This window comes from Ptiloglossa arizonensis, chromosome 3 (genome assembly GCF_051014685.1).
Source record: "Ptiloglossa arizonensis isolate GNS036 chromosome 3, iyPtiAriz1_principal, whole genome shotgun sequence".
NCBI classification, from domain to species: Eukaryota; Metazoa; Arthropoda; class Insecta; order Hymenoptera; family Colletidae; genus Ptiloglossa; species Ptiloglossa arizonensis.
The window spans coordinates 11,818,049-11,839,077 of record NC_135050.1 but is presented as its reverse complement, the minus strand read 5'-3'; the positions used below and the strand labels follow the sequence as shown (position 1 = coordinate 11,839,077).

General features: G+C 46.7%; 1 protein-coding gene across 1 annotated transcript in view; it reads left to right on the top strand.

Annotated features, from left to right (window-relative positions):
- The window catches only part of LOC143144447 (uncharacterized), a 570,964-nt gene that overhangs the window by 463,297 nt on the left and 86,638 nt on the right, over nt 1-21,029 (top strand). Inside the window, exon 6 of the mRNA XM_076306853.1 lies at nt 3,842-3,939. Within this exon, the coding sequence (XP_076162968.1) occupies nt 3,842-3,894 (53 nt within the window). The 3' untranslated portion in view covers nt 3,895-3,939. The remainder of the gene's footprint in view (nt 1-3,841; nt 3,940-21,029) is intronic.

The following is a 21,029-nucleotide window of genomic DNA, read 5'->3' as shown; positions in this document are numbered from 1 at the left end:
CTAAACTCTCTGCCCAGGTGTCCGACGTTTTACACTCTTCCATCTCTCTGGAGGACGTACGGGCGACGAGCGTGCACGCTCGGAATTATAATGGGATAGACCATAACAGGACGAGAGAGACCAAGGGCCACGGAACAAGCCGAGGGAGTCCGTCCCAGTGGTAACAGGATTTCGTGAAAGGAAAAATTTCATTCGACCGAGAAAGAAGCACGGTAACGGGGGGGAGGAAGCGGGGGGAACACGACGGTGTCGTAAATAGATCATTCCGGACTTAATAACGGGGTCCAGGGCTCGATATCGCCGGACCCCAATGACGCGCGTACCTAAATGAACGCGGAATCGTCGAGACCGGTGACATCTAGCGGAGAACACGGCAAACGATCCCGGTCGGGTACCAACCCGAAGGACGGGTAGACGAAATTTGCGACTAAGATTGAATCGACGCGTACGAATCGCCGTACTTTTCGACGTATCGTTTTCACAGTTCTATGGAAGACAATAATTGTGCGAGGGAAACAATATGTAAAAAAAAAATGTATAAAAGAAATGTATTCGTTGTTAAATTTTCGCGAGGTTCAAAGTAACCAAAGGTTACGAGAAAGTTGTTCGTGTCGAAGGTTCAACGAGCTATCACTTTTTTGCGCAGTTTTCTTACCGATTTCGAAATACATCGGAGGAAAGGGGATTCGAGTTATCCGAGATTCGAGGGTTACGAGAAAGTTGTTCGTGTCGAAGGTTCAACGAGCTACCATTTTTTTTGCGCATTTTTCTTACCGATTTCGAAATACATCGGAGGAAAGCGGATTCAAGTTATCCGAGATTCGAGGGTTGTTTTGATAAATTTAAAGAGCGAACGTGCAAGAGAGACGACGAATTATCGATAAGGGGCGAAGAGACGAGCACTGCCGGCCCTGTCGGTACAGTTCCACATTCCACGTTCTCGACGGGTGGCCCGTTCCTCGAGTATCGCTGTCTTCCTCCGCTTCGCATTAGAGACACGACAGTTCCGTTGTGTGTTTTTGTGATTGATCACGTGATCTCGTCATTCGATATAATAAGATTCGCTTTAATCTGCCGGGAGATGGAACGATGCCGCCCCGGTCGCAGATTACTGCATACTGAGATAAAAACTGTTAACCATCGTTCCTCGTACTCGACCGCATATTATTTCTCGGATGCAACTTTGTAACGCAACCTACCGAGATATCGGAGCGTATTCCGTTCGTTCGACGCGTCCTCTTCGATCTTGGTTAAATGTTGCGTTTGTAGTTATCGTGTACTATAATATATACATACGTCGTTAGCTCGCGTATACGTGCTATGTTTGTTTACCCTTGCGTATCGACGAGAAAGAAACATTTCGATGTTCGTGGACCGAAGAGCAAACAACTGTACATTCTATCTCGAATCGTAGTTTCTACGCGAGATAGACAAAGTTCGTTCGTTTAAAGAATACAATCTCTATTTTCATTTGCACGGTAAAGTGTCGAGAAGATTTCAAGATCGTGTGTATCCAATCCTTGTGCGATGAATTTTTGGTCTACGATCGTTCAAGGTCGGTGAAAGTTAACATTTTCAAAAATATTCGATTACGACACTTTACGCGAGCGACCCTCTGCGTAGCTTTCATTCTCCGTTCCAACTACTCGTTCGTTTCCATTTCTCGAATTCCCCTCTAAATGAAAAACAATTACGGTGACCGTAGAAATGTACACCTTCGGCTCGTCGAAGCTCAGAGAAGCGTCTCCGAATCGAGGTGAGTCGTTGGAGAATGCACCGGTGAAAATATCGAGCCGGTCGCGTTCGCCTCGCGGCCGAAATAGGAAGCCGAGGCATCGCGTGGTTAAGATTCATTAAAATCGCAAACATTCCCGTTCACCGGCGCCGGCGTCAAACGAAAAGGGAACAGGCCGAGGCGAGACGACACGGGGCACGAAGAAGGTGGAACGAGGGGCGGAAGGAAATTTGTAGAGCCAACCGTATTTTTCTCCGATGCCCGGTGGCCGGCGAGCGCTTAATTAGCTGTACATCCTCGCCGCGAGAACGTTACATCGTGAAATGTTTCGAAGCAGCCGCTGATTACGCCGCGCCGCGTTTACACGGCGAGAATACTTCGGAATTATTCTCGATTATTCAAATTCGCAACCCTTGCCGCGAGCCGCGCTAGGCCCGATTCAAATTTATGCAAAAATCCGGCAACGCGAACCACCGTTCTTATTAATATGGATCAATTTTACGTACCCCCGCATTTACGTCTACCCCTGGCATTACGTCTACTCCCCCTTTTCCTCCACCTTTTTCTCGTCGTGCCACCTCAAATTGGACCACCTGACCGACGAGACGCTTTTGTACGCCGAATCGCGACCGTTTCGCTCCCGGCGACAGGCTATAAATGTGTATTTTTGGGTTTCAAGGGGTCTCTCTAGCTCGCAGCGGCTACAACGATCGCCCGGTGTTTCGTATTTTTCTTTTCGGACGATCATCGAACAGGTCGATGTCGAACTTTCGGCCATTTTCTTTCATTCTTTTGTTTCCCGAACGATTATCGGACACATCGATGTCGAACCTTGTGCCGATTCTTTTCATTTTTTCTTTTTTTTTTTTTTTTCTTTTTCTTTTCGACAATTATTAGACGCATCGATGTCGACCTTCGCGCAGTTTGTTTATCGACGTTTCGTCGAGCTGCGGGAATTCTTTCGAGCGCGTACAATCGCAATTTGCAACGACCGATTTCGTTCGAAGCGATACGGTTGCCCATGGTGCGCCAAGGCAAGGAAACGAGACGAAACCTCGACCGTATAAATTATTTCCGACCTGTCTCTGTAACGATTTTTCTTGCATATTAACAAGATTGGAATAATTCCATCCCGTATTCGTTCTATACACGGAACAACGATGTTTCGTCGAAGCCCGTATCACCGATCCCGGTACGTGTTCGTTCGAGCGGTAGAAATAGATTAATATCGCGTCAATGTCTACGTTTATTGAAAATTTAACATTAATAAGATACAGCAACGATTGTTCCGCGGCAACGTTACCACGGTGGTTTTCATCTCCGTTGAAAATGATTCAGCTATTTAAGCAAACGTGGAGCTCGTTTCGAAGTCTTGAATTAATTACCTTCGTCTCGAAGGAGATGTACCGAGGGTTCGAGAATTACAAAATTACCAACGAGAGACCGTGGAAGTGACGTGTCTCGTTAAAAAATTTATACAGGATGTCCGTTTCGTCCCGATACGGTGGAATATTTCGCCAAGGAACCAAAAATACGTTCTTCGAAACATTGTTCGCAACGAACGCTGACATTCTACTGTGTAAATAATATTTCCACCGTTTTCGGCAATGAAAACAATTCGTACGAACGATTTTTCGATATCGTAGAATGTTCCACCGCGACGAGACGAAACCGTGTAGCAGAATTTTTCGAATTTAGTTGCGCCAAAGGGACGCAAAGATAATTACGCTCCCGTTAATTTAAATTCTAACGTCAAAAACTACGTATCGACGGAGCATTATGTTCGCGAGAAGTTCTGCTCACCGATGCCCTTAATTGCAACATCGTCTGCAGTCTGAGGACCCTTTAGATATTGTTAAGTGGATCCGCGCAAAGGCTTCGTATCGAAAGTTAGCGAAATTCAAATTCGATCGCGACGTGGCTTGTTACCTGCGCGTTATTCTGTAATTCCGCTTTTAGGAAGTTAACCTTAGAAGTTCGCGGATACCGAAGAAAGTTATCTCGCGAACCACGCGGCTGCAACGCCGCGCGAAAGAGGACTTATTTTTATTTTTCAATCCCGATGAGTACCCGCTCGCTAACGTTATCCTCGATTTTATGTTTCAGAAACGATGTTGCGCCCGATGGCGTCGTGCGTTTGCGCGGGGACCAGGAATTAGGCGTCCCCCCTTCGATCGTGTACGAGAATCTTCGAAAAATTTTGGGTGAGTCGTATTTTTCCATTACGTTGCAAATTATTTGAAAATCTCCGATTCGTGTCCTGTTTCTTCGATCCTCGAAAAATCGTGTCGAGCGCTCTCTCTCTCTCTCTGTACGTTACACGGAATGGAAAATATGTACGAATTTAATTAATTTTCTCTCGAATAACAACAACAAAAAAAAAGAAAAAAACACGCAAAGTACGAGGGGCGAAATGTACCGATTCGAACCGTGTTGCATATTCCCGGGGTCACTTGCAGCGAAGCTGTTGAAATGACGTTGAAAAATTCGATATAGGATACCGTAGACGGCAAAATATTTCTGATTGCAAAATTCAAGGGATTCGTTAAAAATTTCGATCAACATTTCCGCACGGGCTGCAATTTTCAGGAATGGCGATTTTCAAAATATCCGAAGTACTCGCAAAATTCGACGCGATGGATTCGCCGAAAAATGTCCGTCGTGTTTGACAGTAATGATCGTTGCTCGTAACGTTATTTCTTTTTTTCGAATCAAAATTTTACAAACTGTGCACCTACGAATTAGGAAGAAAATGTACGAACGTTCGGAGAATCGGGATACATTTAACGGTGTCTCGAATAATTAGAAAAATAACGAAATAAGAAACGAAAACGAAGAGAACTCTCTTCGGGAATATTAACTCTCCTTGTTTCTTCGTACAAGTACAATTTCTAAGCAAAAAGAAAAAATCCATGAAAAAAATCGTACGAGGCAATTACGTTCTTCGTTACGATATTTCGACACCGTGTGCCTCTTTGAAGCATTCGAGAGACGTAACGTCGTGAACACGTTCACCGGTATTACCTTCGAAAAATGTATTCGAGTACGTTCTTTGGCTCCCGTACGTCGCGAACGACCGGTAAGAAACAATCGCGCGGTACTCGCGACGTTCGACGAACGGAATTGGGCACGGTCGTCGGGGAAAGAAAATATTTGTAGACCGCGTCACGCGTCCTCGGAGATCGCGCGCGACGAATGGCGGTAAGTCGCAGGTAGCAGGAATATCGCGGAACCGCCGAATTTCGTATTCCCGGATGGTAGGCTAGTCAGCTTCTGACAATACCGTCGGAGTGACGTCGCGGCGTACGTATGTATGCGGTGGGTGTGTACACCTAAACTGTGCCGTACGAAATGCCCACCTGACCCTATTGTAGCAATGTCTTCGAACGTGCGAAAAGAAAATTCCTCGAACCGAGCAAATCCCTGCGTGGATCGAGCGACGAACGATTTTCGACGAGATGGTATCCGTGGGACACGCGATCGCGTCTCGGTTGCGATCGTCTCGCGAGAAACAGGAAGAGGGAGGAAACGGTGAGAGAAAATAACAGAAACGAGTGTAGATCGTCGAATGAATTCGCATGAAAATTTCGAGTGGAAGACAATGCGAGTTGATTTGGAAAAGCGCGTATCGATGGGCCGGTTCGGTCAGCGGATCGCAAGAGGTATCCGCGGATGAAAGAGAGACACGGAGAGTCGGAGAACTGGAAAAAAAACAGGGACGTAGCGGGGGTCAGTTCGGTGGGATAGCGATGGCGATGGTGGTGGGGGTAGTGGGGTAAAAAAAAAAAAAAAAAAAAAAAAGAAAGAAATCAACGGCCGAGGCATTTTGTTTCCGATCGTTGCACGAATGAGCCGGCAAATTGGAGTCGAATTTAGCCGGCTTTTGCGAGCCGTTTAAACCTCTCGCTATGCCGCGGCGCGCTGCTGCGGAGTTTGCTGCACGCAAATGAAGAATTGTCAGCCAAATACGGTTCGAGAGCGGTAAGGGGCGGCAGCAGGGGATGAATGGGGCGTAATGCCGGGTCTACCCTGATTGTTGCCCTCTTCTCCCTTCCGCGACCTCTCGAGCCCATCGGAATTTCCAGTACGAATTTCCGTCGGTGCCTGGCGACGTCACTTCCGTCGCAGGGACGAGCGGAATCGTCGGGGCTTGCGGCGGTTACACGCCCGAGCGTTTCGCGCGAGCGCGACTCCTCTCCGCTCACCAGGCGCGGTACACGCGTTTCGTATCGTCCACGAGCGGATCGGTGATCGGATCGAGGCCGATTATCGATCTAGGTGACACTTCGAGGACTAAGTTTGCGTTTTCTTTAACGAATGCGCGCGATTTTCATACACGGTTTCTTGTTTGACTTGTGGAAAAGTATCGAGATGTTTACGTCGAAGTACCATTAATCGTGGAGATGCGAAAAATAGAGTTCATCGAGATGTATGTGCAGTTATGGATAATACGGAGCAAAAGATTCTTTCGGAGTGTCGATCGATTCCTACGAATACGTTTGAACGAGTGAGACTTCGAAGTTGCATGGATGATTTAGAGATCTTCCGTGTTCGAAAAAATCGATTTCTCTCGATTCTCGAACGAACCGAGACTTCGATGTAACGTCGGTGATTCGAAGATCTTCCGTGTTCGAAAAATCGATTTCTCTCTATTCTCGATCGAGATCAAAATTCGAAATAACGTCGGTGGTTCGAAGATTTTCCGCGTTCGAAAAATCGATTTCCCTCGATTCTCGAACGAACCGAGACTTCGATGTAACGTCGGTGGTTTGGAGATCTTTCGTGTTCGAAAAGTCGATTTCTCTCGAGACTGTACAGGGTGAATCATTCGAATCGACATCTTCGAATGTCTTCGAAACTATTCGTTGTATCGAAAAATACTTCGAATATAAATTGTACGATTTCGAGGTATAACTTAGCGCAGTAAGAATTTTTTGAACGAACGCCCAGAAGGTATTCGAAGATTAAGTTTGCGTTTTCTTTAACAAATGTGCGCGATTTTGATACACAGTTGTTTCTCTTTTGGAAAAGTATCGAGATATTTACGTTAAAGTACCATTAATCGTGGAGATGCGAAAAATAGAGTTGATCGAGATGTATTATATGTGCAGTTATGGATAATACGGAGCAAAAGATTCTTTCGGAGTGTCGATAAATTCCTACGGATACGTTTGAACGAGTCGATGGGTCGTTTAAAGAGCGAATAAACTTTCGTATTCGAGTCGAAGAACGTACTTCTGAACATTTAAGGAAGTAAGCATCGCGGATTGCTAACGCAACTTCGGAATATCGAGATTCGAGTATCTTCACGGCCCGATCGACCGGTTTATCAACAAATATTTGTATTCTTTCCGAAAATTAAATATAACTTTTGAGCACACATTTTTCGATGTAATAAACAGTTTCGAATACGTTCGAAGAAATCGTGAAAGATATAGGCAGATTTTATAGAAAAAATGATACACGATATTCTTTGAATTTGTTATCCGAAACGAGACAATTTAAATCCGAATAAACTTTTCGTAGTAAGTGAACGAGTATCGTAATTATCAAAATCTACATATATGGTGTAACTTTTCGTTCGATTACATTTACTAAATCGGAGCCTGCACCACGGAAAACATTTTACCTTTTTGTTATAAATTTAGCCTCGATACAAGGAGAGTATTGTACAAGTTTTTTTCAAAGTGCAAAAAAGAAAAAAATGGAATTTTTTAAGCAGTTACCGTCATGTTTCCCCTTAACCGCTCGTGTTATTTATTCAATTATCGAGCACCACGATGATTGGTAGGCAGAGGCCAATGAAATTCCCATACAATATCGCCCCATGTCTTTCACAGTCCGGTGAACTTTGACAATCGGCCTCTCGGTATTGAAAGGGAACGCGGTCAATTTGAGCCAAACGATCGCTGACAGGCAGAACTCTGACCGCAACGAGTTCCTCTAAAAACCTCGAAAACGTCGAATAACGCTCTCAAAGATCGTGGCAATCGTTCGTATCTTGCAAATTTCGGGTCCGAGGTACGGTATTAAAAATTTCGAGCGAAACACGCAACTCGATTCGCGTCGAAGCTTCTTCCGTGAAATGTGTAACTTTTGGCGCGAGTATTTCGTAATTAACATCTCGATAAATTGGCAAAGGTACATACCGTTTCGTATAACCGACACATGCTCTCATGTGACTATAATATTGATAATATACAGTATCGAATTCTCTACTAATCCTCCGAGTACTCCACGATCTCCAAAGAACTATAAATACGCGAATTTTCTCTCTAGTATCATCCGATGATCTTCCAAATAATCTACAATTTCGAAAAAACTGCAAGTAAATAGATTATCGTCTGCTAATTTTCCAAATATTCCACGATTTCGAATGAACAACAAGTATAGAGATTTTCTCGATAGTATTCTATATTGATTTCTCCGATGCTTCGCAATTTCGAAAGAATCCAAAGTATACAGATTTTCTCGCCAGTATTCGATTCAATGCGAAAGTAATCCTTTATTAGTATCCAGCGTGGTATTGCTCCAAATATATCGTACATTCACCGAAGTTCCTTTCGGTACATTATGGACGCGATCTACCTCTTCCATTGTCCCTTTTTTTAGATCTTAAAGTTTTACGCGTTAATGGAGGCTCTCCTACGGATAACAATAAAACAAAAGCTCGCCGCCACCACTCCATCGATCGACGTCGGATTGCTTTCCGGCGAAATATCGCCAATATTCTCCATCGGGGACTGTCGAAATGGTTCTGGTGTGGCTAATGCAGTTTCGGTCTGTTACGTATTTTTCTCACGGTGTCGTTTCGTACGACACCATCGTAGATGTAGGTACGCACCTTCCGTAAGAATGGGAAATAATTTTCTCACTTCTCCGGTCACACTCAAAACAGTTTTTTCGTACACGGTGATTTCACCGATTGCAGGGATCGTTGCACTTGTAATTCACCATCTTGGAAAATGCACTCGTGCAATCACGGGGAGCAGTGCCACATCGTAGGAAAGTTTCACGAAGATCGAAGTACTTTCAAATACGGTACAGAGATGTTTCTTTAATTGGCATCGAATTGGAACCAGTCGTTGTCAATTGGAGAGGAAGCGTGCGACTCTTTTCGTGAAACGATGCTAAACTCGAAGAAAGGAACGAGGTATACTATACAACCGAGCGAGATACGTACACGCAGTCGTTCATCGACTCTCGATCTCTACGTTGGTTTCAAGACGCTCGAATGCTCGATATTCCAAGGAGTGGGGATAACGACTGCCAGTTAGAGAGTAGTCACGAACCGCCACTTAGAGAGGCAACGCTGCAACACGCGTGTATATACGAGTGTATTGCCGTTCCCAGTCAAAGTTTTTCGTACGTGTAAGATCGTGTCGTTTATCGTACTCGTGCCGAAGATTCTGGACGGGTGAAAGAACGGGTCGAATGGAAACGGAGTGCACGCCGGCTAAAGTGTTTCGTCGCCCGAAATTCGCAATTCTGGGTACACAGCTCTCTCTTAAATTAATATAGAGAGGCGCGCTAAATTCGTTATAGAGGTACAAATGGCGCCATTGAAACGACTACGAGTTCCGCTGATTTCAATTGTAGACCCGGTTGCAACAATATACGGTAATTTCTTTCGTTGTGTCGCGATATTTCTCTCCCATTGTGTCGCAAAATTATCCCCACCACTTCTCGGAACTGCTGGCTCGGAGCGAACCTCGGTGTTATTTCCGACACGCGACCCGACGGGTATCTCGGGATTCTTAATGAGTCACCGAAGCGGCGGGGCAAAAAGTTTCGTATTTTTTACATTATCGTTACAAAATTGCCCCATTCGGATCCACGAGGTCCTCGCGATGAAAACGATACCGAACACGAACGCGCACGAATGATTTTAAGTCGAACGAGGAATACGTAATTGGCAAGGAGCAAAGAAAGAGCGTGTAACGATCAGATGTAACCGTTTCCTACCCGCTCTGGTCGTTACTCGCTCGCTCGGACCGCGTTCCCTGCTGTGATTTTAAGTTGGACGTGGAATATGTAACTGGCAAAGGGCAAAGAAAGCGCGTAACGATCGAATGTAACTGTTTCCTAACAGCTCTGATCGTTGCTCGCTAACTCCGACTGTTACCTTCTCGCTTTGTTTCTTTCGTTCTCGCTCTCCCCTTCCTTGACATAAATATACACCGTCGACCAAAAGTTCGGGACCGTGCGAGAACAACGTTACACGGAACTCTGCGATCGTTGCCGAAAGATATCGATGGAAAATGATCATTTTCATCCGTCACTTCGACGAGGATATCGCACACGAGTCAACGCTGTAAAACCGATGTTTACTCCGTTTCGTCGCTGGAAAGATTCTAGGCATCCAACGAATTAATTTCTCGATCGTATCTCGAGCGATCTCTTCCAACACTCGTTACGCGATAAAGTACAAGAAACTGATAAATAATACCTGCAAACTTGCACCGAATCGTTCGCAAACTCGAAGAAACATCAAAGTCAATTCTCTCGAAAACGGAGCACCGAAGCTGGAAAAGTATCGCGTCGATCACCTTTCTTATTTATTTCTCTTTCGTCAAGAATCGCTCCCCGAACAGACGAATCAAGTATTTCTAAATATGCGCAAAGATAAACCGTAAACGCGTTAGGGTCGAGAAAACTGCCACATCCTATCTTTCTCTAATTTTCTTCACTAGAAATCGCTCTCTTGTTTGTTCCACGAATTTCGGGCCACCTGTACATCGTCGTCCTCGGTGCGACAAGGGTTAAGAGACCGTGGACGATTCGACACGATTGATACAGCGAGTCGCGGGAACGTATGAGAATTCATGCTCGAGTGTTGGTCCAACGAGTCGGTTCTTTTTCAACCGACGTAGCTCTATCCCGATTTCATTGCCTTTTAACAGAGAACCTACCCTCTTTACGAGCTGCTCGACGATAATACGCACCGTCGAACGAGGCGCGCGTATCGACGGACGGGGTTCATCGCTGCGCGAAATCGTTCTTTCTGTTCCCGCGTGAAGTGTGTCGTTCCTGGTGCTCACGGCGCGATAACGGCCGCTGGATAATGATACGCGCAACCATTCGCGATATTGTATTACGTACGCGGTGTCGCGGCATTGTTTCCGGCTTGTTCCAGCGTGTACCAGCGTCATCCTACGTCGCGAAATGGCCCGACGCGTTCCCTCGCCCAACCCTCGCACCGTCCTTCGTACACGGGGGTGGTTGATGGGTGGTTGGGTGGTTGGTTGGGTGGTGGTTGCTACTCTTTCGCGTCTCGCGCTACTTTCGCGTTTTACCGTCGTTAACGCGCGCGCACTCCCGGCTCGGTACGAAACGCGATGGTGTCACGTTGGCGTCGAAATTTGATCGGGAACAGGGTCGAGTGGTGCAGCTTTTTTAATCAAACTTTTCGCGAATTGAACGCCACCGATCGTTTCGACATCGTTTCGGTCAGTGTCCTTCCGTTATTGAACGAGAGATTGTCTTCGTGACTCGAAGTTACGTTTCTCGGTCTCGCGGTGTTCTCGGATCGAATTCTTCATAGCCGAGATCTAGTTTTGCCACGAAACAAAGTTCGCGTCGAGTTTTGCTACTCTTTGGTACGATGTTACAACATTTAGCTTCGAACTATTCCAGGGAGCCAATCTCGGTACAACGGAGAATAGAATTACATTGGAAAAATGTATTTTCAGAGAGGTTGTTCGCGTCTCGAAACGGAACCGTCTCGTTATTAGTTCAGACAGTGTCTTCTAATTATTGGACGAGAGACGATCTTTACGATACAAAGTTACCTATGACGATAGTAATTATATTTTTCCTACGAGGCAAGGTCAGCCTTAACGACGACTCACCGATAAAAATACTCCTCGAAATAATTCCTCTGATATCGCGTTCCTCTTATCGAGGAACAAAGTTTCGGATCGATTGTTCGGTTAAATATATTTTGTTATTCTCGCCGAAGACGATGAAGTATGTCCTCGACGCGAAGTTACGGTTTTAAAATAACTTTTTCTACGATACGTTTCGTCATTGTTTATTTCGGTAAAGAGAGAAATTGTGTTCTCTTATCTGGATAGTTTTGCGAATCGAATACGCTTCCCAGGTGTATTCAATTTTTCAAAGTTTCGTTAGCCGACATTTTCCACGGCTATTGTTTCCTTGTTCAATCTGCCGTGTTGTTCCGTTCGTATTTTACCGAAAAAGATTCGAATAATTCGCGAGCGACCATTTTTTCTTTTTTCTTTTTTTTTCCCCATCGTTTCGTCCGTGCTTCGTTCGCGACACCCTCGCTGTTGATCCACGGGGTTATTCCGTTTCCAGCTTTACGTCGCTTCTCCTCTTTATTATCGTTATCGTCGTCATCGCGCGACGCGGTTTTTAGCGTCGAAGCTCCGCGCATATGTTGCCTTAGTTCTCTATAGCCGCCGTTTGGCCGTCGTTGTAACGAGAACAGCGGTGCTAACCTTCGACACGATTGCGCGTCGAGATCGTGCGATATTTTAATACGGCCAATCCCAAAGCGATCCTCTAGTGCCAATTGCGGAATAGCAACTTTGTTGGCCGTGCTACCTGCGTTAGTAGGGAAAAAATGGGTTATACGTGTTGCAAATGGTCGAAAGACCGTGCACTTTAAAACCGACATTTTTAGAACGGGTACACTGTTGCTCAAAAGTTTCGAGCGACTCTCGATCTTCGAAATGAAAGAACAACGAGTGCAAACGCGCGAAAATAAATACATATACGCGCACACGTGTACACATTCTCGAACGTTCTATCGAAAATATTGTCCTCGCGTATACTTCGAAACGAACGTTACATTTGTATTCGGATGTAGACGCTTTATCGCTGCGAATTCGTGAGAATCCGTGAACTTGTTCGAAGAAGCGAGAACTCGACGATACAAACTGTTGCTCGACAACGAACTCAAGTTTGTCTTTCGAAAGCAATCGATGCAATTATTCTCCGTCGATCATCGAAAGAGAGGTACTCGAAAAAAACGATCGAACGCGATACTTTGTGTTTCCTCGTCGAAGATCGATCGCGAAAAAACTTGTCGAGTTTTCGTAGTGTATTTTACGAGCGGTAAGGTATATTTACCGCGTGTAATTTTTATCTCACGTGTCCATTTAATGGGAAATAAGTGGTTATTCGTAAAAACGGTTTATTTCCAAAAAGATGCAAGTGTGGTCGAAAGTTTCCGTGTACGAAACGGCGAATAAAGAGAATTGGATCGCAGGCTCGTAGATGTAGCGTATCTTCCAACGTCCAATTTGCAGTTTTGCTGAACAACGAGCAACTTTTACGGTTAACAATCGTCGAAAGTAAATACAATCTTCGCGGTACTCCGATCGTTACGTCGTCTTTTTAATCAAATACGACGATTAGGTTCGAAATAAGCGTAGGTGTCCACGATTGGCTAAGACGACAGAGCTGCGTGGGGTAAGCGAATGACAGCTGCGAGGATGACTGTGGGTGGTGAATGGTAATAACGAAGCGATTGCTCGTAATTAGCGCCGGAACATGAAACTGGGATAGACGGAGAGGGGAAGAAACGATAGTTCGCCATTAGGAAATACACGAATTATCAAAGTCTCGTTTGCAAATCTCCATCTTCGATGAACTAACCGTTTGAAAACGTTTTACCGTACTTAATTATTTCCCTTAAAATAGAACCGATCGAAAGACAGGAGTAACACGGACTCTTGTCTAACAGTCTCTAACGTTGCGACACGGTTCTATATATTTACGCGAGCCTAAGCGAGTCGGAGAGTAGCTGCAGAGCAATGCAACCTTACCGAAACGTATATTTATTTTACAGTAGGTAATCAAATTATTACTAACACTTTGAAATTACTTATTCGAAGTTTGGTCAAAAACGAAATCGAAAATGCCCTTAAAACGATACTTTGATTTTTAAAGAAATGTATCGTTGTACACGTAAAACGTCCTACAGCTACTTTAAAGCTTTGACGATAAAAAAATATATATACGAATATTTGATCACACCCTATCGAGAAAGTTATACCCATACAGTATCGCGACTCAGGAATACGTATAAGAAAACAGTCGAAAAAGTATCAAAGTACCCAGAGACGTGTTCACACGTTTGCATTATTTAATTACAGAAGCTTTAAAACGGTCGTCGGATCTTGCTACGAATTACGTGCACTTTCAGTTCCTATCTCGACGAAACTTGGAACAAGCGGTAGTTTGAAAGTGTTCGTAATAATTCGATCACCCGCTGTAATTACTCGAAGCAGGTGAATCGTCGTATCGATCGTTCTCGTAGCTGGTGGTTAAACTCGTATTAATATTCGGTAACGAGAACGGTGTAAAATTCGTTAATCGCGTGGTGGACGATTTTCTAAAAACGGCAGGTGTCCCAAAACTTTTACAGAGCCGTTCCCGTATTATCGGGGAGAAGTTCAATTAGAATCCATTTCATCGACCGTGAACGAACCCCTGCACACGTACACGACCGATCGGAAAACAGCGAAGGGTGCGTCTCGGCATCGCCGTTGGGACCTCGCAAAACAGATTTAGCAGGTGAGGTCGGGAGCAACAAGAGAGGCCCGTAAAGAAAGCGTTTAATTAACCCTTTGATCTCGAAAACAGCGCGACAGCCGCGCACTTAGCTAACGGGCGACACTGATACCGAACTTCGTTAAGCACTTTAACCTTTACGAGGCTCATTTTCGAATTAATCCGCCCGGTCGATTCCCCGGCAGTTTCCATTCTTCGGAAAAAGAAAAAAAGAAAAAAAAGGAAAAAGAAAAATAAAACACACGCTCGTCCTGTGGCGTAAAGAACCCTTTTCGTGGAGTATTCTCCTCGATTAACAATTCCACCGGGGTTTTTATTTTTCAAGCATTCGACCCGTTTCACGAGTACACGCTTTTCGTTCATTGTTCCGTCGCCGTGTGGAATTATACTTTTCCAACGGAGACGATCGAGATTGAATCGCGCAACCTGTCCATCGGAACAACAGCGAGTCTAACGATATCTGTTGACACTGCGTAGGGGTACATTGGTACGGGGTGTGGGAACAAGTCGGGGTTAAAATTTTTCTTCGTGCGTAAATTTTACTTGGAAGATGCTGCATTGAAAATCATCGTACGAACGTGCAAAGATTTACTGGAAAAATTGTTCTCGTTACACGAATCCACGCAGCGAACAGTTCGAGGACAGATTGCTCGTAACTGGCTCCGAATGATAAAATTTGCCATCCGTGTTCTTCGACGAGCAAAATCGCAGAGTTGGACGTTCCTGTTGCGCGTTGGTTTCGTACATTCGACGGTATCTCTGGCCGATCTTGAATCCATCGAGATTCATCGTATCGCCCAACGATCGCTCTTTGTCGTCGAGCTCGAGCACGATACGTTTACAAATATTTATCTCCGCGGGGTTAAGAAGCCGAAGTGTTTTCCAAACCGACGGACACGAAACCACATAATAATACTCCATCTCGTTCGAACGCACGGTTCTCGATCGACTCGCGAGAGCACCTGTAGATCATTATCGGTCGCGCGGCAATATTTGCTCGATAATCATCGCCGGTGAACACAGAGCCGCGTCATTGATCAACGCGGAGAAATGCGGGCCGTCGGGGGACAGGGGGACGTAAGGGGTCGAGGGGTGCCGAACAACCCACCGGCACAAGGCCCGTAAATAATAAAACTGCGAAGGTAAATATAATTACCTAACTGTGTGTGTAACGTGTTTGTAAGCGGGCTGCTGCCACGGCGGAACAACAATCGTAAGGTTCTCCTGGAAACGAGCCGCTTTTGAAAGGGCGCCCCCCTCCGTTCACCCCGCTGGCGCCCCTCTACGGACCGTAACCAATGGCGCGGCAGCTTGAATTAAGATTTCAGTGGCCCCCGTCCCGCAAAGATTGCGCCACTGGCCAATTTAATCTCCGTCGCGCCCGAGATCCTTTTCACTCGGCCTCCTCCATTTTGTTTTCATCTGGAAAATTACAATGCCTCGCGGTAAACATCGAGCGAGCTGGTCCGCCGATTAATTAACCGGTCCCCCCCTCTCTTCTAACGATGGCGTCGCGTCTTTCGAATGGGCGTGTCTCGGTTCGCGTAGAAAAACTTTTTTTTTATCGGGTCCTCCCATCATTTCGTACCGTTTACTTTTTCCACCGTATAAACTAAGATTTTTACCTCGCACGATGTTAACGCACGTCCAGCTTCGGGGTCGTTGCCGATTTTCTTCAAATATCTACGAGTGGACGATTCGCGGCTCGTCCTACGGATTCCAACTTAAACGACGCGAAAAAATTATTACCAAAGCGCGAGTCCCTTTTCGGAAGTCCCCCTTCGTTCATTGTTTCATCGGATATCGAATACAAAATTCTTACTACTTCACGATCCCCTTTGAATGCCTTCTACGAACTAAATCGAAGCACAACAGTTTCGTCGCCCAAGTCCTACTAGCTCTGTGTGTTTACGAAACGCATCGCAAGAAGTATAAACACACCGCGACGCGAACTTACGGTACACAACTTTCGTTCTCGGGTTTGGATGAAGCTCCGCGAGAGAGATCGACGAATAAACTCTCTTTTCACTCCAAACGTTAAAAACGTACAAGTGGAAACCTTTTTTCGCGTAAACGGAGTCATCGAGGGCAATATTCCGTTCGATCGATCCCTATTTGATTCGTCGAATTAACTCGTCGCGCAACGGGAACGTTTTTCCAAATTGGATCGCTCTCGGTCCAAGGAGAACGGTTTCTTCGTTACGTCGAGGGAACCCTACGATTTCCAAGGTACACGAAACCACCCCCTTGGTAAGGGATGAAAGAGTTCTCCTTTCGTAAAAATGATCTGCCGGTAAAGTCGATCGGATAAATGTTCCCAGCGACAGTGGTCGCGGGGTACCCTTAACTCGTTGCCCTTAGGATGCGGAGGAATGGGGGTAGGGGGGACTCGATCCGTACAATGAGACCGAGCATTACGTAGCTGGCAGGCATTATGTGTATCTGGGCTTCTCGAACGAGCGGTACGAACGAGCAGGTAAATTCACGGGCGAACGTTCGAATGCGCGGCTCGTATGCGAGCACTCGCGGGCTGCTCGAGTGTGCTTCGAGTATTCGCGTAAGGCACGTAGATAAAATACGCTCGATGCACGTACGCTGAAGGGGGGGATGGGTGGGTTGGGGTGGTGGTGGTGGTGGTGGTGCCACCCCCCTCCCCAAGGTAATTGGCCCTCTTGATCGCGTTCGTAGGACCGCTTTTCAATATTCCCCCGTCGGGGTTCTCTTCTTCGTGCCTCGCTTCTGCGTCTTTCTTCCGGCCCGTCGCTCTTTTTACGTGCAGTTTCAGCCGACGAGGCGCGTTCCACCTCGTGGTCTCCTCCCATTTACGTCACCGTTCCCTAATTTCGCCGATTAATTTCACGCGCCGCGCCGCGCCGCGCCGCAACAACGCCTTTCGAAAACGAAGCAGTTGGTTAGACGCGAAGGAGAATAAAAATATGAACACCGACAGGTGCTGGCGCGTCGCGATCGCCTCGTAGAAAGCTAACCGTAACTCACCGTGGAGGCTGAAGCACATCCGGAGGGCCTTTGGTAAACTTTTCGAACGTGTCGTCGTGTTTTCGGATTAGACGAACGAGGTTCGCGTCTTCGCGAGGTGAAGGAGATTGCACGTTTTTTCTTTCGTTCGATTCGATCGTCATTGGACGATCTGATAAGATTTTTCTGGGTCGTCGATTGCGCGGATAGATCACTTCGGTGAATCTGTGCGCGCGGATAACGCGTATAGGCATTCGAAGAACACGGAAAACGCGGAGTGTACTCCGCACGATGCTGAGCGCTCGCTCGTCGAGTTACGAAGAGAAACGAACGGGTTAAACTGGTAATTTGAATGCGATCGGCGAGGAGGGTTTCGGTTTCTAGGTTTCGTGGCGCGTTCGTAGCCAGAGCACGGGCCTCGAGGAGGATTTTTAAAAGTGGACGGGACCCCACGCTAAGGCGGTGGGCTGTTCGGCGGACAGGTCAGTTTGGAATTCGAACAGGCTGCTACCGTAGGAGCTGCTTCGGGGCGGGGCAAACGTCAGGCAAATGGAAAGCATCTCTAATTTGAAACTGAGAAGAGAGAGCAAACAAGTGGCGAAACCCTGCCCGCTCTTACTCTTATTTTTCGGCAGCGATCCCTCGGTTGACTCGAACGAGGCGTAGATTTTACTTTCGATGTCGCATAATTTCGCTCGCCGGGCGATTTCGAGCGCTCTCGAACGGGGCCCGTGAAAGAAATATACGTAGGGAATATTCTCGTTTGCGTTTTCTAACGTGGTTGGCTCGATCGAAAATATTGTCTCCGATTTCTGCGCGAAGCGGTTCACCCTGAACCCCACGGTGACCGTTCCCTTGAAATATCGGCGGTGTTTGTAACGATTACGTTCATAGGGCTTTTAAACCCCCCTAACGATCCATCTCGTAACGCGGACCTCTCGGTTTCCACCGAATCGCTAACAATGTTCAAGTCCATCGTGGCCCGGCGGTGATTCGTAGTCGCGTTTGTCGGCTGTCCACGGGTATACTTCGTCGCTTATTAATACCGTCAGAGTTTCCACTGGACCGGTGCCACGTACGCCTTTTTACCTGTCGCGACGATGTCGAGACACGACCGAAACCTCTCGATGGTTCCCTCGATCGCAACGTTCGTTCATTCGTTCTGTTCTAACGCGATTCGAAACGACGAGCACGTCCCGTGGCATATTCTTAACGCGTGGACCGATATCGAGCTAACCCAGAACCGATTAAACCGGACGAACTCGAACCTGTTCCACGGTGTTCCGCGCGTCGTATAATCCCCGGGATTAGCGTGCACCGAGCGCGAGTCGGTTGCCAGGATTTGTAAATTCGTCGACAATGTCGTTCGTCGGTTGACGCGGCCTCGTACGAGGAAACGTTCGGTCTTGTACGTCAACCGTGGCTACGTTACGTCGTCCGTTTATGCACGGTCTCTATCGGTTCGCGTAGGGTATCCGGTAGTATTTTTCTACCCACGTTGCGTTAAACGAAACGTGACGAAATAAATTGCGGCCCGAGCGGTCCAACGACGAGGTAGCCCTCTACGACTCGCGACGTCGGCCACGGTGGAGTCCACCGACTCGTAGCGTTTATCGGTGACCAGAATGCAAATAAGGAAAAAATATGATCTTCCGCGTATCGAAACCCGTTCCCAATGAAAAGAAGGGCTCGCCACCGGCCGGCTTGGAAATATTTAACACCCCGCCGCGGATCACACCGACGCGCGTCTCGCACACCGCGGATATGACCGTTGTAAATTTCCAACGGAAACCTTACTGATTTTTAGTGGCAATGATTTTACAGGGATATGACACCCGCCTACGCGACGCTACCATGTAAGGTGCGTGTATTTTGGCGATTTTTACGAGCCGAGTTTACGAGGCTCGCTCCCGCGCCCCCTCCGCGGCTTTCGTAATGATCTTCGGAAGTTTGCGGGGAAAAAACCCGCTGCGACCAGACTCGCAAACCTCGAACACCGGACGTGCACGTGGCGTGCCGCGACTCGAACATCGAACTTGCCGCGGGACCGCGACTTGCATCGGGTTCCACGCGAACGACGGAACTCGCGGTGCAATATCTCCGTCTTTGAAAAAAAAAAAGATACGCGGGACGGTAGGAACGGGCAGAGAGATTCTTCTTTCTCTTCGATTTCGCGGGAATTCCAATTTTCGACACGCGTAGACGGAATTCCACGATTGTTTCAAGAGCGATTTCACCGATCCCCCATTGACGAGGTGAGAGTTGATTCGTTGAAACTACGATTGAACGAGGTATACGAACAGTGATAGCTACGGAGCATTGTCGAAGAGATGTACCGTCTATTAATTCGTAAAGAAAAAAACAAAACGCAAGGGAAAGGGAAACATCCATTGCACGATATGCGAGGTGCGTACTTTAAATCATCGAATTCCATAATGATTTGAAGATATTACTTTAATCGTCCCGTATTAAAGAAATACACCATCAATCGCTGCGCCTGGAAAACGAAAGTCGAGAGAACCGGGACAAGATCAATTTTATGTGTATTTTACTTTGCACGATGTACACTGTGCACCAAATGTCGCTCTTCGAAGACACGTTCGATGGATCTTCGTTAAGATACAAAACTGTCCGTTATCGCGCAGCCGGGACAACGAAGAAGAACGAAAATGGTAATCGTTGAAGTTTGGACGGACATCGGTCCGTAATTCGTGTCTTGGAAAAGTTCGAGCCGGGAGAGACAATCCGGCGGTCGGTCGGTCGGTCGGTCGGTCTCCCAAAGAATTTTATCCTTATTGGATTACGAAGAAACAATCCTAAGTCCTCCTAACGAGTCCACCGGATCGCGGGATATCGGTCCTGCTCGCGATAGATATCCTAATGCCTCCTGACAAGCGTGCCGATCCTTGGCCGGTCGGCACCTTTTCGAACCATCCGTCGCAATTATCCGAAACCGCGGTGAGCCTGGTCGTGTTATTGTTTTTTTTTCCCCCTTCCGTCCACCACCGGATCCTTTCCTGGGATTCGCCTATTGTCTTCGTCCAAGGGGCTACGGATCCTTCGGGTAACGTAGCGACGCTTCGATGTTTTCCTGCTGGTCGATGCAACTTCGGATAAAAGTTCCGACAGGTCCGCGTCGAACCGGACCCGAGGATGGTGGAAAAGCTGGTAACGAGAATTCTGGAAGGGCCCGGTTTACGATTGACCGTTTCGTTTGCCCGTTCTGTGTTTACCTTGGCGATTAGATACGAGGCGTTAACAAGTTCCGACAGTGCGTGAACCCTCCGATTACAGGAATCGGATCGTACCGGACGGAGCACACCGTGAACGTGTAGCTCTTTCCACGGTTGGAACGTTAAACACTTTCGGAGCGAATTATTTTCTTTGTACTTCGTTCTCGCGACACCTAACCGAACGATCTCCGGCGATATCTTCGATACAAGTGACGGTACTACGACAAGTTCAAACGCTTTCAAAAGAACGATCTCGTTTGTCCGTGTATCTTCGAAGAAAGGGGGAAGTACCGTGTATTCTAAACAACGCGTCGCTCGAGAATCCAATACGGTACAATTGTAGAAAAAAGGAGGATATTTCGTTGTTCCGTTTCGCTCTCGTTTCATCTATCGTCCGTCGTTCCAATTCGGTCGCCTCGATTTTCGTACATTCTCTGCACGAGAGTGAACATTTTTCGCGCGATCTTGTACCCTCGACGAACGGTTCTTTTTCGATCGCCGGCCGATAAGTGTGTTGTTCACGTCGGGCATAATTCTCGTCC